At 37.9% G+C, this 20,922-nt stretch overlaps 1 protein-coding gene across 3 annotated transcripts in view; it reads right to left on the bottom strand.

The window, feature by feature from the left end:
* The window catches only part of Gphn (gephyrin), a 447,337-nt gene that overhangs the window by 50,670 nt on the left and 375,745 nt on the right, over positions 1-20,922 (bottom strand). For all 3 annotated transcript variants that reach the window (XM_052185596.1, XM_052185597.1, XM_052185595.1), the window contains 4 exons: positions 17,492-17,611; positions 15,561-15,619; positions 14,413-14,566; positions 295-416 (listed from right to left, as the gene is read on the bottom strand). In XM_052185596.1, the coding sequence (XP_052041556.1) occupies positions 295-416; positions 14,413-14,566; positions 15,561-15,619; positions 17,492-17,611 (455 nt within the window). The remainder of the gene's footprint in view (positions 1-294; positions 417-14,412; positions 14,567-15,560; positions 15,620-17,491; positions 17,612-20,922) is intronic.

Here is a 20,922-nt window from a genome sequence, read left to right on the forward strand (position 1 = left end):
TGTCTCTTTAGCACCAACTCCACCTACTCTAGTAATCTAAACATTCATATTTCAGAATAATGACTTTTTATTTATTTTTTTAAAGATTTATTTATTTATTATATGTAAGTACACTGTAGCTGTCTTAAGACACTGCAGAAGAGGGAGTCAGATCTTATTTCAGATGGTTGTGAGCCACCATGTGGTTGCTGGGATTTGAACTCAGGATCTTCAGACGAGCAGTTAGTGCTCTTACCCGCTGAGCCATCTCACCAGCCCGAATAATGACTTTTTAAAACAAAATGCTATACTTACTTGTCTCCTACAATTCCCAGGTTGATTGTTGGGTAACCATGCTCCTGAATTGTTGCTAGAAGTGTTGATCGATTGCTGTCCCGAATCTTTCCTGGTAAGAGGTCATCTTCAGGATTTAGCAGCTACAATGTGAAAAAAACAAAGAAACCACTAATTATTTTCTTAGGTAATGTTGCTTTTCTATTATAATAGAAGAAATTAGATGTGAATTAGTTTAGTATCTGGTTATCTATGGCAGCATCTGGCATGTAGAGTTATGCTCAAAGGTTCTTTGAATAAATATTGTAAGTAAAGGAGAAGAGTAGCTGAACAGTGGGCCAGATTTCACACTAGCTTTGGCTATAATTTAGCAACAGTGTCAAGGAGAAACTGGGCTTTCCTAGAAAGAAATGATTATAAAACTCTATTTGGTCTGGAATACTATCTTAAAATACTGTTTATGCATGTGAGTATTCTGCCTGTAGGAATGCCTGTGCTTGTGTTCCTGGTGCCCACAGAAGCCAGAGGATAGCACGGAACTCCCTGGATCCGGACTTAACAGATGTTTGTGAGCTGCTGTGTGGGTTCTGGGAGTCAAACCTTGGTCCACAGAAAGGGCAGCCAGCACTCTTTACTGAGCCATTTCTCTAGCTCTCTTTTAATTTATCTGACAATGAGAATATCTGATATTTTCAAGTTTGAAGAGAAAAAACATTTGCTTTTTTTCTTTCAAGCTTTCTTGTCTGTTTTCTGAAGAAGAGTTAATAGTATTAAAGGAAAACTTCTTTGAAAGAAACATATTTTGTGTTTGAGACACAAACTTAAACAATGGATACAGACATATTCTATTGTCTGTCTGTCTCCATCCCCATCCACAATTCTATTTCGCCGAGTTAATATTTACCAGTGGTGTAAAAAAACAGAAGAGAACTTTGTTAGGATGTGTTAATAGTATAGTTTCAGTATAGTAGGAACAACTTTGGATTCAGACTACATACAAATTACCTAAACTCTTAGCCTTAATGTTTGCATTTCTAAAATGACTTTACAGCTACCCTGTAAAGTACTTGTCAGAATTTAAGTAACAGTTTATGTAAATAAACATGACATATTACTGATTATATATCATTAATATCAATATATTTCCAATATTATTATACTATACATTACTACATAGTTTTATTAATAATACTAATGTTATACATGTTATTAATGATTCAACAAATGTGATTATCTTTTCTCATGATCAGAGAATCTAATTTCCCTTTGGTTTTCATATTGTCATTCATAGGGGCTAGTTTGCACCATACTTGTTTTTTTTTTTTTTTAATTTATTTATTTATTATATGTGAGTACACTGTAGCTGTCTTCAGACACCCCAGAAGATGGAGTCAGATCTCATTATGGATGGTTGTGACCCACCATGTGGTTGCTAGGATTTGAACTCAGGACCTTCGGAGGAGCAGTTGGCACTCTTAACCGCTGAGCCATCTTTCCAGCCCCCTACACCATACTTGTTTAAAGTGCGAGCATAGACTTTTTTAAAAAATATTTCTAAGTCACAGTGTTTCTTTAATTTTATTTTTTTTAAAGATTTATTTATTATTATATGTAAGTACACTGTAGCTGTATTCAGACACCCAATAAAAGGGCATCAGATCTCATTATAGATGGTTGTAAGCCACCATGTGGTTGCTGGGATTTGAACTCAGGGCCTTCAGAAGAGCAGTCATTTCTCTTACCACTGAGCCATCTCTCCAGTCCGAGCATAGACTCTTATGACTGCAAAATACTTAACCCACTACACACACACTTAAGAATAAGTTATATTTTGAGGGCCAGTAAGATGGCTGTCAGCAGGCTGAAGAGAAATTTTAATCCAGTAACATGGATGCTCTGGTAAGGGATCACATCCAAAGCTATAATCCAGCCAGAGTACAGACACACCATGGATTATAGAATGATCTGGCTGGAATGCAGACAAGCCATTAGTACACACCTATAATTACTAATAAGAAAGGTAAGGTTAGTTTGTAGAAGGAAACAGCAATGTTTAAAAGTGACATCTAATTGAGGGGCAGACATAATGACGAATCAGAGAGGATCTGACAGAATGAATAAGAAGTAAGACATGACCAACTTACATGAGAACTGCAGAGAAAGCGAGGGTACTTAAACGCAGTAAGAGAGATAAGATTGTAGTGGTGGTGTGTGTGTATGGCAGTTTTACCAGGACAGTTTTACAGACAGATTAAACATAGGTGAAGACAAAACTAACCAGAGAATGAGAAGGAACCAGAAGATTAGAACATATTGCCAAAGTTAGAATGAGATCAGGCAGAGCAATTCTGTTGGAATCCAAGAAAAGCCAGACTGAATCAGTCTGATTGGAAGATTAGATTGTATGGAGGCTAGAAGATTCCATGCTTAGGCCTAGGGATAGTCAGAGCAGAGAAAGAAATGCTTTGGGCTCACTCAGCCTAAGCCATGTATTCACACAGCTTGGGTGTGGCTCTCTTCTCATCATTTCATCTGAGGAAATAAACGCAACATTTACAGAGGGGAAAGGTACTTGTCCAAAGTCTGACAGCCTGAGCTTGGTCCGTGAAACTCATGTATGGGCAGAGGAAGAGAAATGATTACACAAATTACAAAAGTACACAAAGGTGTACTTTTACCTTCACAAATACACATACATAGCATGAATGAACCTCAACCTCTCTGATAATAATAAAGTGAGAGAAAGAGAGAGACAGAGAGAAAGAGAGAGATAGACCCAGAGAGAGACAGACCCAGAGAGAAAATAAAGTAAAATATATATATATAAATTAAAAATATATATATATTTAAGTTTCAGAAATATTTTATTTTTAAGGTGTTAAGAATCAAACTCAGGGCCCCATGTACTATAGTACTGAACTTTGACCTCAGACCCAAAATACTACTTAGAAGTAGACTGAGAAGGAGGCAGAAGGCAAGCCTACTGTCTTAGAAACTTTGTTAATACATGGAATACCCAGGGCAATAACCACAGCCTCCCCTTTAATCTTCTTTCTGATTCATTATAGATGTTATGTATCCAGAGTTTTGGCTTCATGTTAAGAAGTAGTGGCTTTGAAACTATTTCCTTATAAGGAGATTAGAAAACAACTCTCTGCTATGTTGTGTCACCTGGAAGTTTTCCCTTAAACACCAATTTACCTTTATCATAGCTATAGGATACTGTAACCCACTTTTACACTTAGTCACTCGTGGTGACTGGAAAATTGCTATTGTGGTGCTGATATAACTTTTCTGATTTAACTAGCAAAAGTATTGGACTCATAATTCTATAAAGGCGATGGACTGCCTTTATAGAAAGAAAATTGTGTGTTTATATTATTATTCTTATTATTGGTATTATAGGGTTTATTTTATTTTTGCCTCTCTGTTATGTTTTTGTAAATAGTTACAGAAATAGGAGAATAGTTAGAAATAATTGGAAAACCAGTACATTGTAAAACTGAAATAATAGCTGGTTAAAAAAAGGGGGGTGGATATGTAGCAGAGGATGGCATTGTCAGGCATCAGTGAGAGGACAGGCCCTTGGTCCTGTGAAAGTTCGATGCCCCAGTGTAGGGGAATGCCAGGGCATGGAGGCAGGAGTGGGTGCGTGGGTGGGGGAACACCCTCATAGAAGCAGGGGGAGGGGTATGGGATAAGACGTTTGTGGAGGAGAAACAGGGAAAGGGGATAACATTTGAAATGTAAAGAAATAAAATATTCAATTAAAAAAAACCCCAAACAACAGAAAAGAAAGTTAGGTGATTCCCATTACCATTTAGTGTTCTAGTCTTTTTCTCTTCCCCATTTACATTTACAAATAGATGAAATGAAGAAGACAGAATGAGGGAAAAGAGGGGTGGATTTAAAATTCGTTATTTTCAAAGAAGCATACAGAATTAAATGGAAGGCTAAATATATGAGAATAAACCCACAATTTTCCTCTTTAAAACTTAATTCTATTTTCTGTTATATTTCTAGCTATATCAGGAATGGTGCTTAAAATGCATTACAATTAAAATAGAAAGGAAGGAAAAAATACAACCAACCATACATAAATACATATGAGAGAATCCCCACGGCCATATTCTCTGCCGGCTGGGGCAGAAGAGCTTCACTAGATAGCTTCACTATCACCATGAATCTTAGATCTCTGGGGGGGGGGGTGTGCAAACCACCAGGGGTCTGCCTGCGCTCAGGAACTGAGCTCATAGGCGGTTGGTCTGCCAGACCTCCAGGCGTGGGGCCTGTGTCCTGCCTGGAGACCAGCACAGGGAGAGAATCCCCACGGCCATATTCACTGCCTGCTGGAGCAGAAGAGCTTCACTAGGTACTGTATCACCCTGAGTTTTAGATCTCTGGGGGTGCAAACCGCCAGGGATCTGCCTGCACTCAGGAACTGAGCACATAGGTGGTTCATCTGCCAGACCTCCGGGCATGGGGACTGTGTCCTTCCTGGAGACCAGCAGAGGGAGAGAATTCCTGCAGCCATATTCTGTAAGGCAAAGGACACTGTCAAAAGGACAAAACGGCAACCAACGAATTGAGAAAAGGTCTTCACCAACCCTAAATCTGACAGAGGGCTAATATCTAATATATACAGAGAACTCAAGAAGGTAGAACCTAGAGAACCAAATAACCCCATTAAAAAGTGGGGTACGAACTAAACAAAGATTTTTCACATGAAGAACTTCGGAGGGCTGAGAAACACCTTAAGAAATGTTCGACATCATTAATCATTAGGGAATGCAAATCAAAACAACCCTGAAGGGCTGGTGAAATGGCTCAGCCGGTAAGAGTACTGACTGCTCTTCCAAAGGTCCTGAGTTCAAATCCCAGCAACCACTGGGATTTGGGTTATGGTGGCTCATAACCATCTGTAATGAGATCTGATGCCCTCTTCTGGTGTGTCTGAAGATAGCTACAGTGTACTTATATACAATAAATAAATCTTTAAAAAAAAAAAAAACAACCCTGAGATTTCACCTCACACCAGTCAGAATGGCTAAGGTCAAAAACTCAGGAGACAGCAGGTGCTGGCAAGGATGTGGAGAAAGAGGAACACTTCTCCACTGCTGGTGGGATTGTAAGATGGTGCAACCACTTTGGAAATCAGTCTGGTGGCTCCTCAGAAAACTGGGCATGGCACTTCCTGAGGACCCTGCTATACCACTCCTGGGCATATACCTAGAGGATTCCCCCCATGTAATAAGGACACATGCTCTACTATGTTCATAGCAGCCCTATTTGTAGTAGCCAGAAGCTGGAAACAACCCAGGTGTCCCTCAACAGAGGAATGGATACAAAAAAATGTGGTATATTTACACAATGGAGTACTATTCAGCCATTAGAAACAATGAATTCATGAAATTCATAGACAAATGGATGGAGCTGGAGAACATCATACTAAGTGAGGTAACCCAGTCTCAAAAGATCAGTCATGGTATGCACTCACTGATAAGTGGATAATAACCTAGAAGCTTGGGATACCCAAGAAATAATCCACATATTAAATGATGCCCAAAAAGAACAGAGGAGTGGCCCCTGGTTCTGGAAAGACTCAATGCAACAGTATAGGGGAATACCAGAACAGGGAAGTGGGAAGGAGTTGATGGAGGAACAGGGGGAGGGAAGAGGGCTTATGGGACTTGCGGGGTGTGGGGACCCAGAAAATGGGAAATCATTTGAAATGTAAATAAAGAATACATAGAATAAACAAACAAACAAACAAACAAACAAAAAATACATATATATATATCTCACTACCTCCAAAGTTTGTTGCTTTCCTATCTACCATTTAAATTCATTTTTCTTTTCTTTCTTTCTTTTTTGGTATTGTCAATGGTACTAACTTCTTAGCTTTTCAATATTCAAGTTTTGGACATTAATTTTTCCTTAGTGATCTATTCTTTTTCTAAGGCCTCAATGATTAACCCCCTCCTTCCCTCCCCCCCCTCCTCCTCCTCCTCCTCCTCCTCCTCCTCCTCCTCCTCCTCCTCCTCCTCCTCCTCCTCCTCCTCCTCCTCTTCCTCCTCCTCCTTCTTCTTCTTCTTCTTCTTCTTCTTCTTTCTCTCTCTCTCTCTCTCTCTCTCCCTCCCTCCCTCCCTCCCCCCTCCTTCTCATTCTCTCTCTCTGAGGCAGGATCTCACTGTATAGCCTATCTGGGAACTCAGTAAATGGATCAGGCTGTTCTCAAATTATGGAGACCCCTCTGTCTCTCAAGTGCCCAAATTAAAGATGTGTATCACCACCCCTGGCTCTATTCTACTTTATTTCTGCATTTTCTTTTACTCTGTTACCAACATCTCCACAGCAACATCCCAAGTCTCCAGTTCTAGGCATTCAGTGTGTTATATCTGAGTTCTGTAAAGTCTTACAAGTTGGTTCCCTGCCAAACAACTTCTTTCCTTCTGAGGAATAAAGTAGAAATATGAACTCGCAATACCAAACTACGTGTAACTCTATATAAAACTACTATACCAAACTACATGTGTAACTCAAACTATCAGAAGCAATATTGATTTGCAATAGAAACTTATTTAGATCTCTGTATTATGACACAGATCATGAACAAATTTATTTAATTGTAGCTCCAAGTAGACAACAAAGGTGCTAATGATTGTTCCAGAAAGTCACCTGCTTGATAAAGTTTCACCAGTCTCTTTTTGGACTGTCCTCACTAAATCTCCTTGAGAATCACCCAATAACAAACTCCAGTCCTCAAAATTAGGTATACACACTGTTGTAGCTCACTCCCTTTAAGGTACTACTGAGATTTTGTAATCTGGTAGAGAAATATGTCATCTCAGAATATGCCCTTTGGTATAAAGATGATTGTTGATATTAAGGTAGCAGAGAAGCCTAAGAGCTTCTCAACAAGAGCAAGTCTAAGAGCTCTGAGGCCAGGTATGGTGTGCAGACCTGTGTTCCAGTGCTTGTGAGCAGGAGGCAGGACAATTAGGAGCTCAAGGTCATCTTTAGTCACTTAGAAGTCAGCTACAGGAGACATTTTTTCTTTCTTTTTTTTTTTAAAGTTTCTTTTTTTCTATATTATTTGTTTACATTCCAAAAGCTTTCCCCTTTCCCAGCCCCCCCCCCCATATGACCCATAAGTCCTCTTCTCTCCATCCATTCTCCTATCTTTCCCCCTCCCTTTTCTCTGTGCTGGTACTCCTCTACAATGCTGGATCAAGCCTTTCCAGGATTAGGGCCCTCTTCTTCCTTCTTCATGGGAATCATTTGATATGCTAATTGTATGTTCAGTATTCAGAGCTTCAGGGCTAATTAGTATCCACTTATCAATGATTGCATTTCATGTGTATTCTTTTGTGATTGCGTTACCTCGCTTAGGATGATATTTTCCAGTTCTATCCATTTGCCTAAAAAAATTCATGAATTCATTGTTTTTAATTGCTGAATAGTATTCCATTGTGTATATATATATACCACATTTTCTGTATCTATTCCTCCTGGGGACATCTGGGTTCTTTCCAGCTTCTGGCTATTATAAATAAGGCTGATATGAACATAGTAGAGCATGTGTCCTTATTGCATGCTGGGGAATCCTCAGGGTATATGCCCAGGAGAGGTATAGCAGGGTCCTCCAGAAGTGTCATGTCCAGTTTTCTTAGGGACTGCCAGACTGATTTCCATAGTGGTTGTACTATCTTACAATCCCACCAGCAGTGAAGGAGTGTTCCTCTTTCTCCACATCTTTGGCAACACCTGCTGTCTCCTGAGTTTTTAACCTTAGCCATTCTGACTGGTGTGAGGTGAAATCTCAGGGTTGTTTTGATTTGCATTTCCCTAATGACTAATGATGTTGAACACTTCTTAAGGTGCCTCTCGGCCATCTGAATTTCTTCAGGTGAAAATTCTTTGTTTAGATCGGTACCCCATTTTTAATAGGGTTATTTGGTTCCCTGGGGTCTAACTTCTTGAGTTCTTTGTATATATTGGATATTAGCTGTCTATCGGATGTAGGGTTGGTGAAGATCTTTTCCCAATTTGTTGGTTGCCGTTTTGTCCTTTTGACAGTGTCCTTTGCCTTACAGAAACTTTGTAATTTTATGAGATCCCATTTGTCAATTCTTTTTTTTTTCTTAAGAATATATTTTGTACTTAAGAACTGAGAAGCACCACTAAAGATTTCATTTGAAGACTCATACAATTAATATAGCATCATTAAAAAGACAAGAAACATTTCTTTTTTTAGCTCATGGTTCATACAAAATCTGTTGGGCTGTATTTGGATCGCAGACTTCATTCTTCAGGTTCCTTATGTGGCAAACAAAGATAACCATAGCATTAATTTGGTAGCACTGCTGGGAAAATCACACACAAAGATAAAAAGCACAGACCAGCTCATGGAATCTCTCAAAGATGATGGCATGGGTTGCCCATTATTTATGCTTAACTTTTTGATACAGGGTGAAACTCTAGACACTCTAGTACATTGTAATATTTTGCTCAAATGTGGACTGGCAGAACCAATGCAAACATATGACATTAGATGGCTTTAAAAAACATAAACAACAGAAAACAAGATATTAATGAGGTTGGTCCAAGAGAGGCTCCCCATTGCTTTGAGAAATCTATACCCCAAGACCAACAATACATTGAGTGGTTAGTGAGGAGTTGGATGGGAAAGATATTTCAGGATAAAATGCTTTCCTCTGTCACCTCTCTTAGCTACAGTATACCAGGGCTTTGAGTCCTCTGTGGCAGATCAGGGGGATGTGCAGCATAATGTTAATTTCAAAGATCTTCTGGTATTTTAATGTGAATATTCTTATTTTTTGTGACTCTCCATAGTTCAAAGGGCTAATTAATTAGTGATAATTATTTAATCACATAATACTCATGAAAGAACAGAGACACAAAAAGACTAAGATCACATAGCCAGTGAGTGTCAAATGTGTGATTCAACTCTATGCTGGGCTAACTTCAATAATCCAAACCCAGGCTTTTCCATGAGCATCAAGGAGTGTGGGGAGAAGTGTGCTCTAAGCAACAGTCATCTCTGGATGTTTGACATATAGCCTGTAACTACAGTTCTTTAATCAGAGAGGGGCAGAATAGACCTGCAGTAGATCATACAGAAGTTCTTGGGAATCTCTCTACATGGAAGGTAGTATCATGGGTAATATCAGAGCAGTCATTCTCAAGCTTCCTGATGTTGTGACCCTTTAATGTAGTTCCTATGTTGTGGTAGCTCCCAACCATAAATATTTTAGTTGTGACTTCATAACTGTAATTTTGCTATTGTCATGACGCATAATGTAAATGTCTAATATGAGGGATATCTGCATTTGTCAATTCTTGATCTTAGAGCATAAGCTATTGGTGTTCTGTTCAGGAACTTTTCCCCTGTGCCCATGTCCTCAAGGGTTTTCCCCAGTTTCTTTTCTATTAGTTTCAGTGTGTCTGGTTTATGTGGAGGTCCTTGATCCACTTGGAGTTGAGCTTAGTACAAGGAGATAAGAATGGATCAATTCACATTCTTCTGCATGCTGACCTCCAGTTGAACCAGCACCATTTGTTGAAAAGGCTATCTTTTTTCCACTGGATGTTTTTGGCTCCTTTGTCGAAGATCAAGTGACCATAGGTGTGTGCATTCATTTCTGGGTCTTCAATTCTATTCCATTGGTCCACTTGCCTGTCCCTGTGCCAATACCATGCAGTTTTTAACACTATTGCTCTGTAGTATTGCTTGAGGTCTGGGATACTAATTCCCCCAGAAGTTCTTTTACTGTTGAGAATAGTTTTAGCTATCTTGGGTTTTTTGTTATTCCAGATAAATTTGAGAATTGCTTTTTCTAACTTTGTGAAGAACTGATTTGGGATTTTGATGGGTATTGCACTGAATCTGTATATTGCTTTTGTATATTAATCCTGCCAATCCATGTTTCAACACCTCACAAAACCATATAAATCAATAAATGCAATAAGTTAAAGGAAAGGATTTAGGCAAGAAGTATTGTCACTAAGGTTCTCTTTTTAGTTATACTGCACTTCACTGAATTTTGCCTTTTTGTTCAGGGGATATAGTGGTCTGAATGCTAAATGTCCCCTTGTAGCCTCATATACATTTGGACACAGTTGGTAGAGTTGTTTGGGACACTACGCAGCCTTTTTAGAGGTTTAGCATGCTGGAGGAAGTAAACCACGTGGGCCAGCTTGGAGGTTTTTTAGCCATACTTCACTTCCTATTTTCTTTCTCTGTTTCCTGGGTGTTGATGATTATGTGATGAATCAGCTTCTTGTTCCTAGGGATTGTTGCCAAGCTTTTCCTGTCATTATACACTCTAGCCCTCTAGAAATGTATGCTAAAACAAATCCTCAAATTGCATTTGCTAATGGTATTTTATCACAGCAAAAGAAAAGTAACTAATACAGATTTCTCTGTTAACAAGTTCACTCATTTTGATTATGATATTTTTGGTCGAACTCCCCAAATTAGTTATTTTTGTCATAAAATAAGGACCTTAGGACATGTTGTTTATTGGATTGGATATGTGCTGTTTTTTCCCTTGGTGAAGAGCTGCTAGAGTTTCCGTTTTATGCTAATAAGCATCTGATATACCAACTGACCACATTTATATTATTCTAAGATATTTTTATTAGTCTATAGACCATTTATTTTATTTGAGAAACTGACTGGAGAGAATTCTTTACTCATTCTAGGTTGTTAAATTTTAGGGTTCAATGTTGAGAGTTCAATTTTTATGTTTAGTTAATGAATTTATGTATTTATCATATAATCAACTACAATTGCTGTTAACTCTAGCTTGTTTGGTCATGTATTTATTTCTAAAAGACATTCTTTCATCAAGGACAAGTGCAGTACTTGAAGTACTTTTAACATGACTATAACATTCACTCAAAAATACTTTTAGAACAAAAGGGTAATATAATTTTAGATATTCAATGATTAGCTTTTTATTATTATGCAAGACTTCAAAAGGAAGTCTGCAGAGAAAAGTAAAAGTTCTTTTGCTAAATCCTTATGAAGAGAATCGGTCTTAATTTTTCTAAATGGAAAATCCACTTAGTTATCATAAGAGACCTCCCACTACTTCTGTTCTTCAGAGTCTTAATGAGTTCATCACATACCCAAGACTTGCTTTCTTGTACATTGAAATGGCATTGCCTGCATCTAAGACTTTTGTGTAAAGCTAAGTTCATAACTTTTTGTAGTGGTAACTATTTTCATCTCCCTTGTATGCAGCAGCTCTTTTATATACCTTAACTTTTCTTTCTCTGTTTTCTAGAAAATTTAATAGTTGCACAAACTAATTTGATAATATATGTACACCCTATAATACCCACACCAACTAGATTAACACACACACACACACACACACACACACACACACACACACATATACAGAGTCAGATTATAAGGTGAATGTTTTTCTTCAAATATCTTTTACTTATTGATCTGGGAAAAATATAAGGTTATTCTAACTCCCTTGGCTACTTGGTTATAAAGTAAGACAAGAGGAACATTTACCACTTTTAAGCATAAAACATTGGTTTAGGGCCTGGGGAATAGTTAGAAGGTTAAATGCTGGAGTTTGGATCCCTAGAACCCATGTCAAACAACAAATGAGAAGAAGAGGAGGAAGAGGAAAAGGAGGAGGAGGAGAAGGAGGAGGAAGAAGAAACAAGTGTGGTTCCCCAGCAAAAGCTTGTAATCCCAGTGGTGGTTGAACTCTAGTTTTAATAAGAGACCCTATCTCTTTGGTTTTTTGTTTGTTTGTTGTTTTTTGTTTTTTGTTTTTTTTTTGAGACAGGGTCTTTCTACATAGCTCTGGCTGTCCTGGAACTCACTCTGTAGACCAGGCTGGCATTGAACTCAGATCTGCCTGCCTCTGCCTCCAAAGTGCTGGGATTAAAGGTGTGCGCCACCACTGCTCGGCCTTCCTGTAATTCTTTAAGAGATTTTTGTGTTTCCTCTTTCATGACTTCTGCCTGTTGATCCAAGTTCTCTTGTATTTATTTAAGTGATTTTTGCATTTCCTCTTTATTGGCTTCTATCTGTTGACCCATATTCTCCTGAATTTCTTAAATGATTTTTGTGTTTCCTTTGCGAGGGCTTCTACCTTTGGATTCATTTTCTCCTGCATTTCTTTAAGAGATTCATTTATGTCCTTCTACTATTCCTCTAACAGCATCATGACTAGTGATTTTTAAATCCAAATGTTATTTTTCTGGTGTGTTGGGATATCCAGGACTTGCTGTTGTTGTAGAATTGTGTTTGGATGCTGCCATATTGCCTTGATTTCTGTTAGTAACATTCCTACGTTTACCTTTTGCCATCTGGTTATCTCTGGTGTTAGTTAGTTGGTCCTGTTGTCACTGTCTGGTGCTTGAACCTCCTGTAAACCTGTAAGGCTATTTCTGCTCCTCTGGATGACTGGGTTTCCCCTGGCACAGATTGCTGATAGGCTGGCCTACTCTTGGGTGCCATTGGAGCTCTGGTGTGCCTTGCCCCAAGCAACATTATACGCAGGGTTGTCTCTATGTACCTGGTGTTGCCTGTCCTATTTGGGAGCAAAGATGGAGACAGGGAGCCTCTCCAAGTGCTGATTACTCTGCAGGGCAAACAACCCATGACAGGGCTGACACAAAGATGACTCGCAGAGCCGTCCAAGACTTGGGCACAGGCAGAAGCACAGCGGGCTGTGTCCCAAGTGATGTTAAACTTGGGATATCTCTGTGTACCTGGTGTTGTCTGTCCTGTCTGTCTGGACATATTTTATATTTTATAAAAGACTTATTTACTTTATGTATGTGGGTCCACTGTCAGTATCTTCAGACACACCAGAAGAGGGCATCAGATCCCATTACAGATGGTTATGAACCTCCATGTGGTTTCAGGGAATTGAACTTAGGACCTCTGGTGGATCAGTCAGTGCTTGTAACTGCTGTGCCATCTCTCTAGCCCCCAATTTCATTTTTCAAAAGTCTTTAATAAATTAAAATTAATGCTAATGAATGGTTATTTTCAGGGTAAAGGATTTTTTTTAAAAATAAAAACAAGTCTGGTTTGCCTTTAATAGTATAGTCTGAAAAAGTTGCTAAAAATCTTGGTAGGATTTGATTGTGTAACTGAGCTTGTAAAATATTCATCTGTTTACATTCCCAACATGATCATGGAGCTCCATATTGTAACAACCTAGGCAAGATGGCAGCTAGGAAGGTGCAGGAGTGCTCAGAAAACCCTGATTATCACCCTTTCCATCTAGGCATGACCTGGCATGTAGATCCACTGTGAATAGCATACTACTACCACTAGAGATGCTTCAATTGAGACCCAAACAAACCCTCAAACCAAACTAAATAAAAAAATGAACATCAAACCCCTCCAATGATGAAAATGCTCATAGATTAAACAAGAAGACAGGCTAGCCATAATACCATTTTGGTCACTGATTTCCTGTGATGGATGGGCCCTCATTTCAGCAACAATAAACATAAGTCATATTTCAATGGACTAGGTGCTGTGCTTACAGGTTGTTACCTAGAGCATGCAGCTAACATTCTTTATGTGTATTAAGAGTATAGAAAGGACACTGGCTGTAATATTTCATCATATAAATGAAAAGGAACTATTTCTTAACCTGTAGTTTCTAGTTTTACCCCATCTTCTGTACCTGAATTATGCTGAGGCCAACTTATTATTTCTTTGTTACAGAAATGTGGTCCCATTGTTAAGAACCATAATCTAGCTGGGCAGTGGTGGTGGACACCTCCCAGCACTTGGGAGGCAGAGGCAGGTGGATTTCTGATTTCTGAGTTCAAGGCCAGCCTGGGCTACACAGAGAATTCCAGGACAGCCAAGTCTACACAGAGAAGCCCTGTCTGGACCCTCCCCACACTCAAAAAAAAACCAAAACAACAACAACAACAAAAAAAAAACACCACCACCAACAAAAAAAAAAAAAACCCAACCAACCAACCAAAAACAACCCTCCCCCCAAAAAACCTCAAAAACCCCATAATCTACAATGTCCCATTCATGACACATAAGAGATGTCAGGGTTTTATTTTATAAGGTCTCTTTTTTATTATATTTGTCTATTGATTTACCTCATTCCCTGTTGACATAACGGCAACCACTGGAAACTTATTAACTTCAACTTCGGTGACACCTACAGTTGCAAGGAGACCAATCTCTGAAGGGCCCATATGGGTTCCTTTGGCCAAAACGCACTCCCCTCTTTTAATGTCATGGCCGATGGGTCTGAAAGTCAAGGCAGGATCATTAGCATTATGGCTAAGATTAACATTTTTTTCTATCAGAGGGAAATTTTTATATCAGAGAGAGGAGACAATTTGGGGAAAAAGGTTGGTTCAGAAACAGGTGAGGAGTCAAATAATGAGTTATATCACAACTACAGAAGACAAAATAGAAAAATCTATGATTGCTAAACAGCAATGTTATGTTTGAGGCTACTTTATATTTTTCTTTGTATTGTGTTTTAGGTAAAAGTACTAATTTCAAACTTTCTCTGATACAAGGCAAATATTTATATGAAAATATCGAGCAGCACTAACAGAGGTCCATAGCTGGTTAGCTCTGTGATCAGGAGAATGTTAACAAGATTAGAGTTCATTTCCATGTAGACACCTTAGGTCGATCCAGGTCTGAGGCTCCTCTCTCCTTGGTATATGTACCTTGGCCTGCTGCCATAAAGCTGGGAGAAGTACAGCTTTGTTACAAAGGGAAATTAGTATTGCGCAAATTAGTATTGATGGAATCTGTGTAAACACTTTGTAGTGCAACAAAAATAATTCAAACTATGCATTATATTTATTGTAGAAAAGAAACTCATCTTTATATGTAAGGAACAACAAATTATTACATTATTAAGGTTAGTTTAGAAGGGTATATTATCAGCTACTTGTATAGAGACATAATAATTTCTATTCCAATTTCTCGATAATCTAGGGTTTTGGAACTCAATTTTGGATTGGCTAGAAGAAGAATTAACTTTGAGTATATGTACTTATAATTCTACCTTTTTCTCAAGTTGACTTTGATAATTTTATACATCTTTACTATTTTCATTTTGAAGGCAGGATAGACATGGGACATAAAATCTAGAAACTTCATTTTGATTCTTGTTAAGCTTGAGAAAAGTAGCTAGTTGACATAGCTGTGGGTTTACATTATCCTGAGTTCATGAGCAGGTAGAAACATAAGCGGGCTATACATTCTGAATTTCTGAACTTACCGGATATCTTGGCCTGGCCGGGCTTGCACCAGAATTCGTACTTCAAGTTCTTCAGTACCCTATAATTAGAGCAGGTAATATAATTTCAAATAATATAGTATAATATAATTTCTGATCAATAAGAATGAGCTTCTCTGATACTTTATCATCAGACAGGCCCATATACAAATATATACAAATATAGAGGAGCAGAAAACAATTTGCTAACTGTTTGAAAGAAATAGTGTGAACTTTTAAAGAGAGCTCTTGAAAACTTAGGTTTGGTGCCAATAAATAGTACTTTCTCTAATTTTCATGGTTTAAAAACATATCAATTAAACCATTGAATTGTACCTTGTATACAGAATTCTCAAGGATTATTATATACATGATGTACATATGTACACACACATGTGATAAATAAAGTTCCCTACCAACAGCCTCTTTCAGTTGCGAGGGAGTTCAATATTGTGTCAAAGTTCCCAAATAGCTATAGAAATGTATAGCATGGCTGTAACCTCATAGTAACCATCAATTTTACATTCATAGACTGTGAATAATATTGCAACATTGGAATTGTGCCTTGTTATCTCCTAGTTTGAGGATGTATATGTTCTGGATTTCAATGCTTTATAGGCTTCCCCAATGCTAATAAATCTCTGCTTGGATAGTTTCGAGAGCAGGTAAACTGATCTGCATGCCAGAGGTTGAATTTTATATATATGAGGATGATGATTAAAAAGGAAAATCTTTTTCTGCTCCAAAAAGAAAAATGAAAAGAGGAAAATCTCCAGAACAAGGAAGGAGATTATCTCTTAGAATGGTTGTATTTTACTGTTTATTTAATCAATAAGAATATATGTTATTTTTAACCTGTCCTTCAGAATATGAGATTCCTCAAACTTTACAAACAGTATAAACATTAGTCTATAAAACTGTTGAAAATTGTAGATTTACTAGTTTTATTCCTAATAGTATGCTTTTAAAAAGGAGATTCATTTTATGTATAGGAAAGCTTTGCCTGCATGTATGTATCACATGTGGGCCTGGTGTCCATGAAGCTGAGAAGAAGCTGTTGGATGTCCTGGAAATGGAGTTACAACCTGTGTGCTGGGAATCAAACTTTATGATTGATGCAGGGGGGCCCCAGCTTACTTTGGGCAGTGCCATCCCTGGGCATGTGCAGCAAGCAGGCTAGCAAGCCATGGGAAAGAAGCCAATAAACAGTGTTCCTCTGTGTCTCTGCCTCAGTTCCAGCTTTCAGGATCCTGCCTTGAGTGCCTAAGCTGACACAGAAGGACTGTGACCTCTAAGCTGAAAAACATTTCCTCTGCATGTTGTTTCTACATAGATTTTATCATAGCAATAGAAACATAACCAGGGGAAATCACAGTAGTCTGGTTTTAAAATTTGATATTAGTTTTCTTGACAAAATGGCCTATTTAGATCCCATAATTATCTTTTATTTGAGACAATGAGGAGGGAATTGACACAAATTCAACATTGCCAGGCTTCTATTTGATGGCAGAGCTTTTTCCTGAACTGAAAACCAGTGGTGAAAGGGTCATTTGGTTCAAGAACTTGCCCAAATGTTCTCTGTTAAAGTCCTTTATATTAAACTCTGATTCTAAGAACACCTTCATCACCTTTATCTCAATAGCCTCAATAGCAAGGTAGTCTCAATAGCAAGAAGATATATCAACTGTTAATATCATTGTTTTTATTGTAAAATAATTTCTTTGCCTGTGAAAATTCTCATGTTAAGCATGGTTCAAATTCTACTGTAACAACAGCATAAAAGTTCCTTCAATGTCAAAATAATATTTACGACGTTATTTACTGGAGACCTACATTTTACATTAGCATCTCCCCTAATCCAAGTTAATCTTATAAACATTGTAGAAACTGATTATGACTTCTAATACTGCCACAGGAACCCGGTAGTGACATACATCATCTGATTCCCTGATGAGTTCAGTATCTTCAACTTGCACTACTGCATCAGCACCACAGGGGATTGGAGCACCTGTTGTAACCCGCATCACTTGTCCTGGCATTACTGTCTGAGTTGGCTGGAAGTACAAACATAAAAAACAGCCAGTTACTTAGTTGCTTCAAAGAAAAACCTTCAGGGGATATATCATTTTTAGGAAACAAATAATGAAAAAAATCTTATAGTTTACTCACTTAGAGCCAGTGTAGTAGAAGCTACCCATAAATAACTTCATTCACACTAAAGAGTCTGCAATTTGATTTAAGCTGATTTAATTTGTACTTTAAAGTACTTTCTTGGAGCTTTGTCTTGAAGAACTGCCACTTACATTTGACACTATTGCTTCTCATTCAAATAATATGAATTGTGTTAATATAAAGTGATTTGAAAATCTGTGAGAAAAATTCCAAGTCATAGGAGGTTATGCATGACAAATATGAAAACCCATCATTTTGATAGCTTGCTGCATTTCTGATGTTTGACAAATGTAGTACCTCATTAAGTATTGTTTTTGGTCCAGAAAAGCCATACAAATTATTTATCTTGAAAAATTTCCTAAAACATGGTATTTCACTTACCAGTTAATAAAGGTCTAAAATGTAGACTTAAACTATTTAAAAAGCACCCCAGTATGGATTAAAAAAAAAAAGCATGTATATATAAGATCCATCTGACAGGTCTGAACAGGCCCTCAAGACAATCATCTTTCAGAGGTTATGATTTAGGACAGAATAGAAGCAAGGATGTTTCAAATTACTCCTAAAAGAAAATTTTGAGACAATAGTAAAAAAATGTTTAAAGTATTTTAGCTTCCTTCACTTTATGTATATGAGTATGTATGTATGTATGTATGTATGTATGTATGTATGTATATGGTCTGTCCTGTTGCTACCAAAGGTTAGAAGAGGGCATTTGATGCTCTGGAACTAGAATTATAATTGGTTGCAAGCCTCCCTGTGGTGCAGAAAACTGACTAGCAAGTACTCTTAATTGATGAACCATCTCTCTAGTCCCATGTTATATGCTTCTTAACACACACACACACACACACACACACACACACACACACACACACACACAAGCGCACACATGCACACACACACACACAGACACACACACACGCACACGCGCGCGCACATATGACACATGCATTTATAAACCTTAGACAATGATTAAGGAAAACTATCCCACTACCAGAAGTATAAAGTCCTTTATAGTAAGATCAATAAGTTAGTCAGAATATTCTTTAGCCCAGAAGCCCTGAATACCCAAGGCACAAATTGCGTAACAAATGACTCCCATGAAGAAGTATGGAGAGGGTCCTGATCCTGGAAAGGATTGATCTAGCATTGAAAGGGAATATAAGGACAGAGAAAAAGGAGGTTGGTGATTGGAGAAGGGATGGAGAGAAGAAGGTTTATGGGATATATGGGGAGGGGGGATCCGGGAAGGGGAAATCATTTGGAATGTAAACAAAGAATATAGAAAATAAAAATATTAAAAAAAAAGAAAATCCTTGAAAACTTTTTTTATATTGTTAACACAAAAATACTACAAAGTAGCTAATATTTTTTGAAACCTCTCAATCTACTCTGGGTTAAATATTAAATTAATTACATATTCTAGAATGTAAATTCTACAAAAGCTCAAAATTTGCTCACTTTTGGTTTGCCTCTGCGGATCACATTAATGTTTTGTAACCTCTGCTCTGGCCCAGAAGGCTGAGCTCTATTTTAAGCAGGTTGCCATCACTTGGGCCTCTGGATAAGGTTTAGTCAGTGGAACCAGTCAACAGAAAAGTAGAACTGTCTTTTTGTTCTTGTTACAGTCTGATGGTGGTTAGGGCATCTTCACTAACTGAAGGCTTTTGGAGCTGTCTCACAGCTATGAATCTCTCCAGGTTGAGGTGCATTGTCTCTCTTTTTTTCTTTAGACCTAGAGGTAGTAATGGAATGTCACTTTAGCTAGTTCTTACGTGTTTCACATTCTTTTGTAGTTCCTTTTAACTCCAACCAAACTTTGGAAACAATGCCACATTAATGTTTACCTCTCCTTTTCCATATATATTCTCTATAACCCCAAAGGCTATAAAGTGCCAAAGCATACACTTGGCAGCAACAAATATTTCTAGAACAGACAAATGCATATGCATTATCTCATTATTACAAGAATTTCAGAAAGTATGTATTGCATATTGGTCTATACTTCCAGTGTTCTTCCTATATTTCTCTTACAGCCATTGGAGATAGACAAGTGAGATAGATAAGATCTAGTACAAGTTACATATTCCAGTGATTGACTGACACCATTAGCTTAATAACTAATATACTGTATAATATCTAGTTATTTATGCTGCTTCCTCTGACTCTTTAAGAGAAGAATGGTATCTTAATGTAAGTTATAGACTGGAAGCCGGGCAGTGGTGGCACACGCCTTTAATCCCAGCACTTGGGAGGCAGAGGCAGGCGGATTTCTGAGTTCAAAGCCAGCCTGGTCTACAGAGTGAGATCCAGGACAGCCAGGGCTACACAGAGAAACCCTGTCTCAAAAAAATAAAATAAAATTTAAAAAAAGGTTATAGACCAGAATGTAGTATTTCCCAATCATACAGTATGTTGGACACAGAATGCTGAGTACATTCAACTGAAGTTCAGACAAGTATTTGTTTTGTGGCTTCACTATAAAGATGGATGTTCAGATCTGTCAGAAATATGTGCTAAGTGATCAAATACAGTAAAAAAGAATCAAAGGGAGATTGGGTAAAGTGCTTAATTACAAGTGTGACCTGAGTTTGAATTTCCAGAACTCATGTAAAAGCAAGCACAGTGACATGTGCCTGTCACTCCAGTGCTGTATGTTGGGATGGGAAGTGAACACCAGAGAATTAAGGATCTTGAAGGCTAGCTGTCCTTGCACATATAGCAGTAAGTAACAAAGAGACTCTGTCTCAAAAAAGGTAGATGGTGAGGACTGACATCTGATGTTGTCTTCTGATTTGAATATGTGCCATGGCATCATCTGTGTACCTACATTCAGACACACACATGCACACATGTACACACACAGACACAAAAACACAAATGCACCAAGCCTACCTGTTTCCCCCCTAAATAGTATGTGAAAATAAAATAGTAATAAATATTTTTTTAAAAAGTGTCAATTTTGGTAAACTTTATCTCCATGTCTTCTTTTCTTCTTCAGCTTATCATGCACTTTTATAGCTACTTAAAATAAACAGGGTTACTGTTATCTGTAGAAGGTTGGTTACAACAGTAGTGACTCTAGCTTCCTTATTTAAGCATCTAAGCATTGAGGTGCATATAGTTCTATCCAGAAAGTCAAAATTTATAGGAAGGATCACTCAGTCATAGGGCTGGAAAAAAGACTATG

This window comes from Apodemus sylvaticus, chromosome 6, assembly GCF_947179515.1.
Source record: "Apodemus sylvaticus chromosome 6, mApoSyl1.1, whole genome shotgun sequence".
Lineage (NCBI taxonomy): Eukaryota > Metazoa > Chordata > Mammalia > Rodentia > Muridae > Apodemus > Apodemus sylvaticus.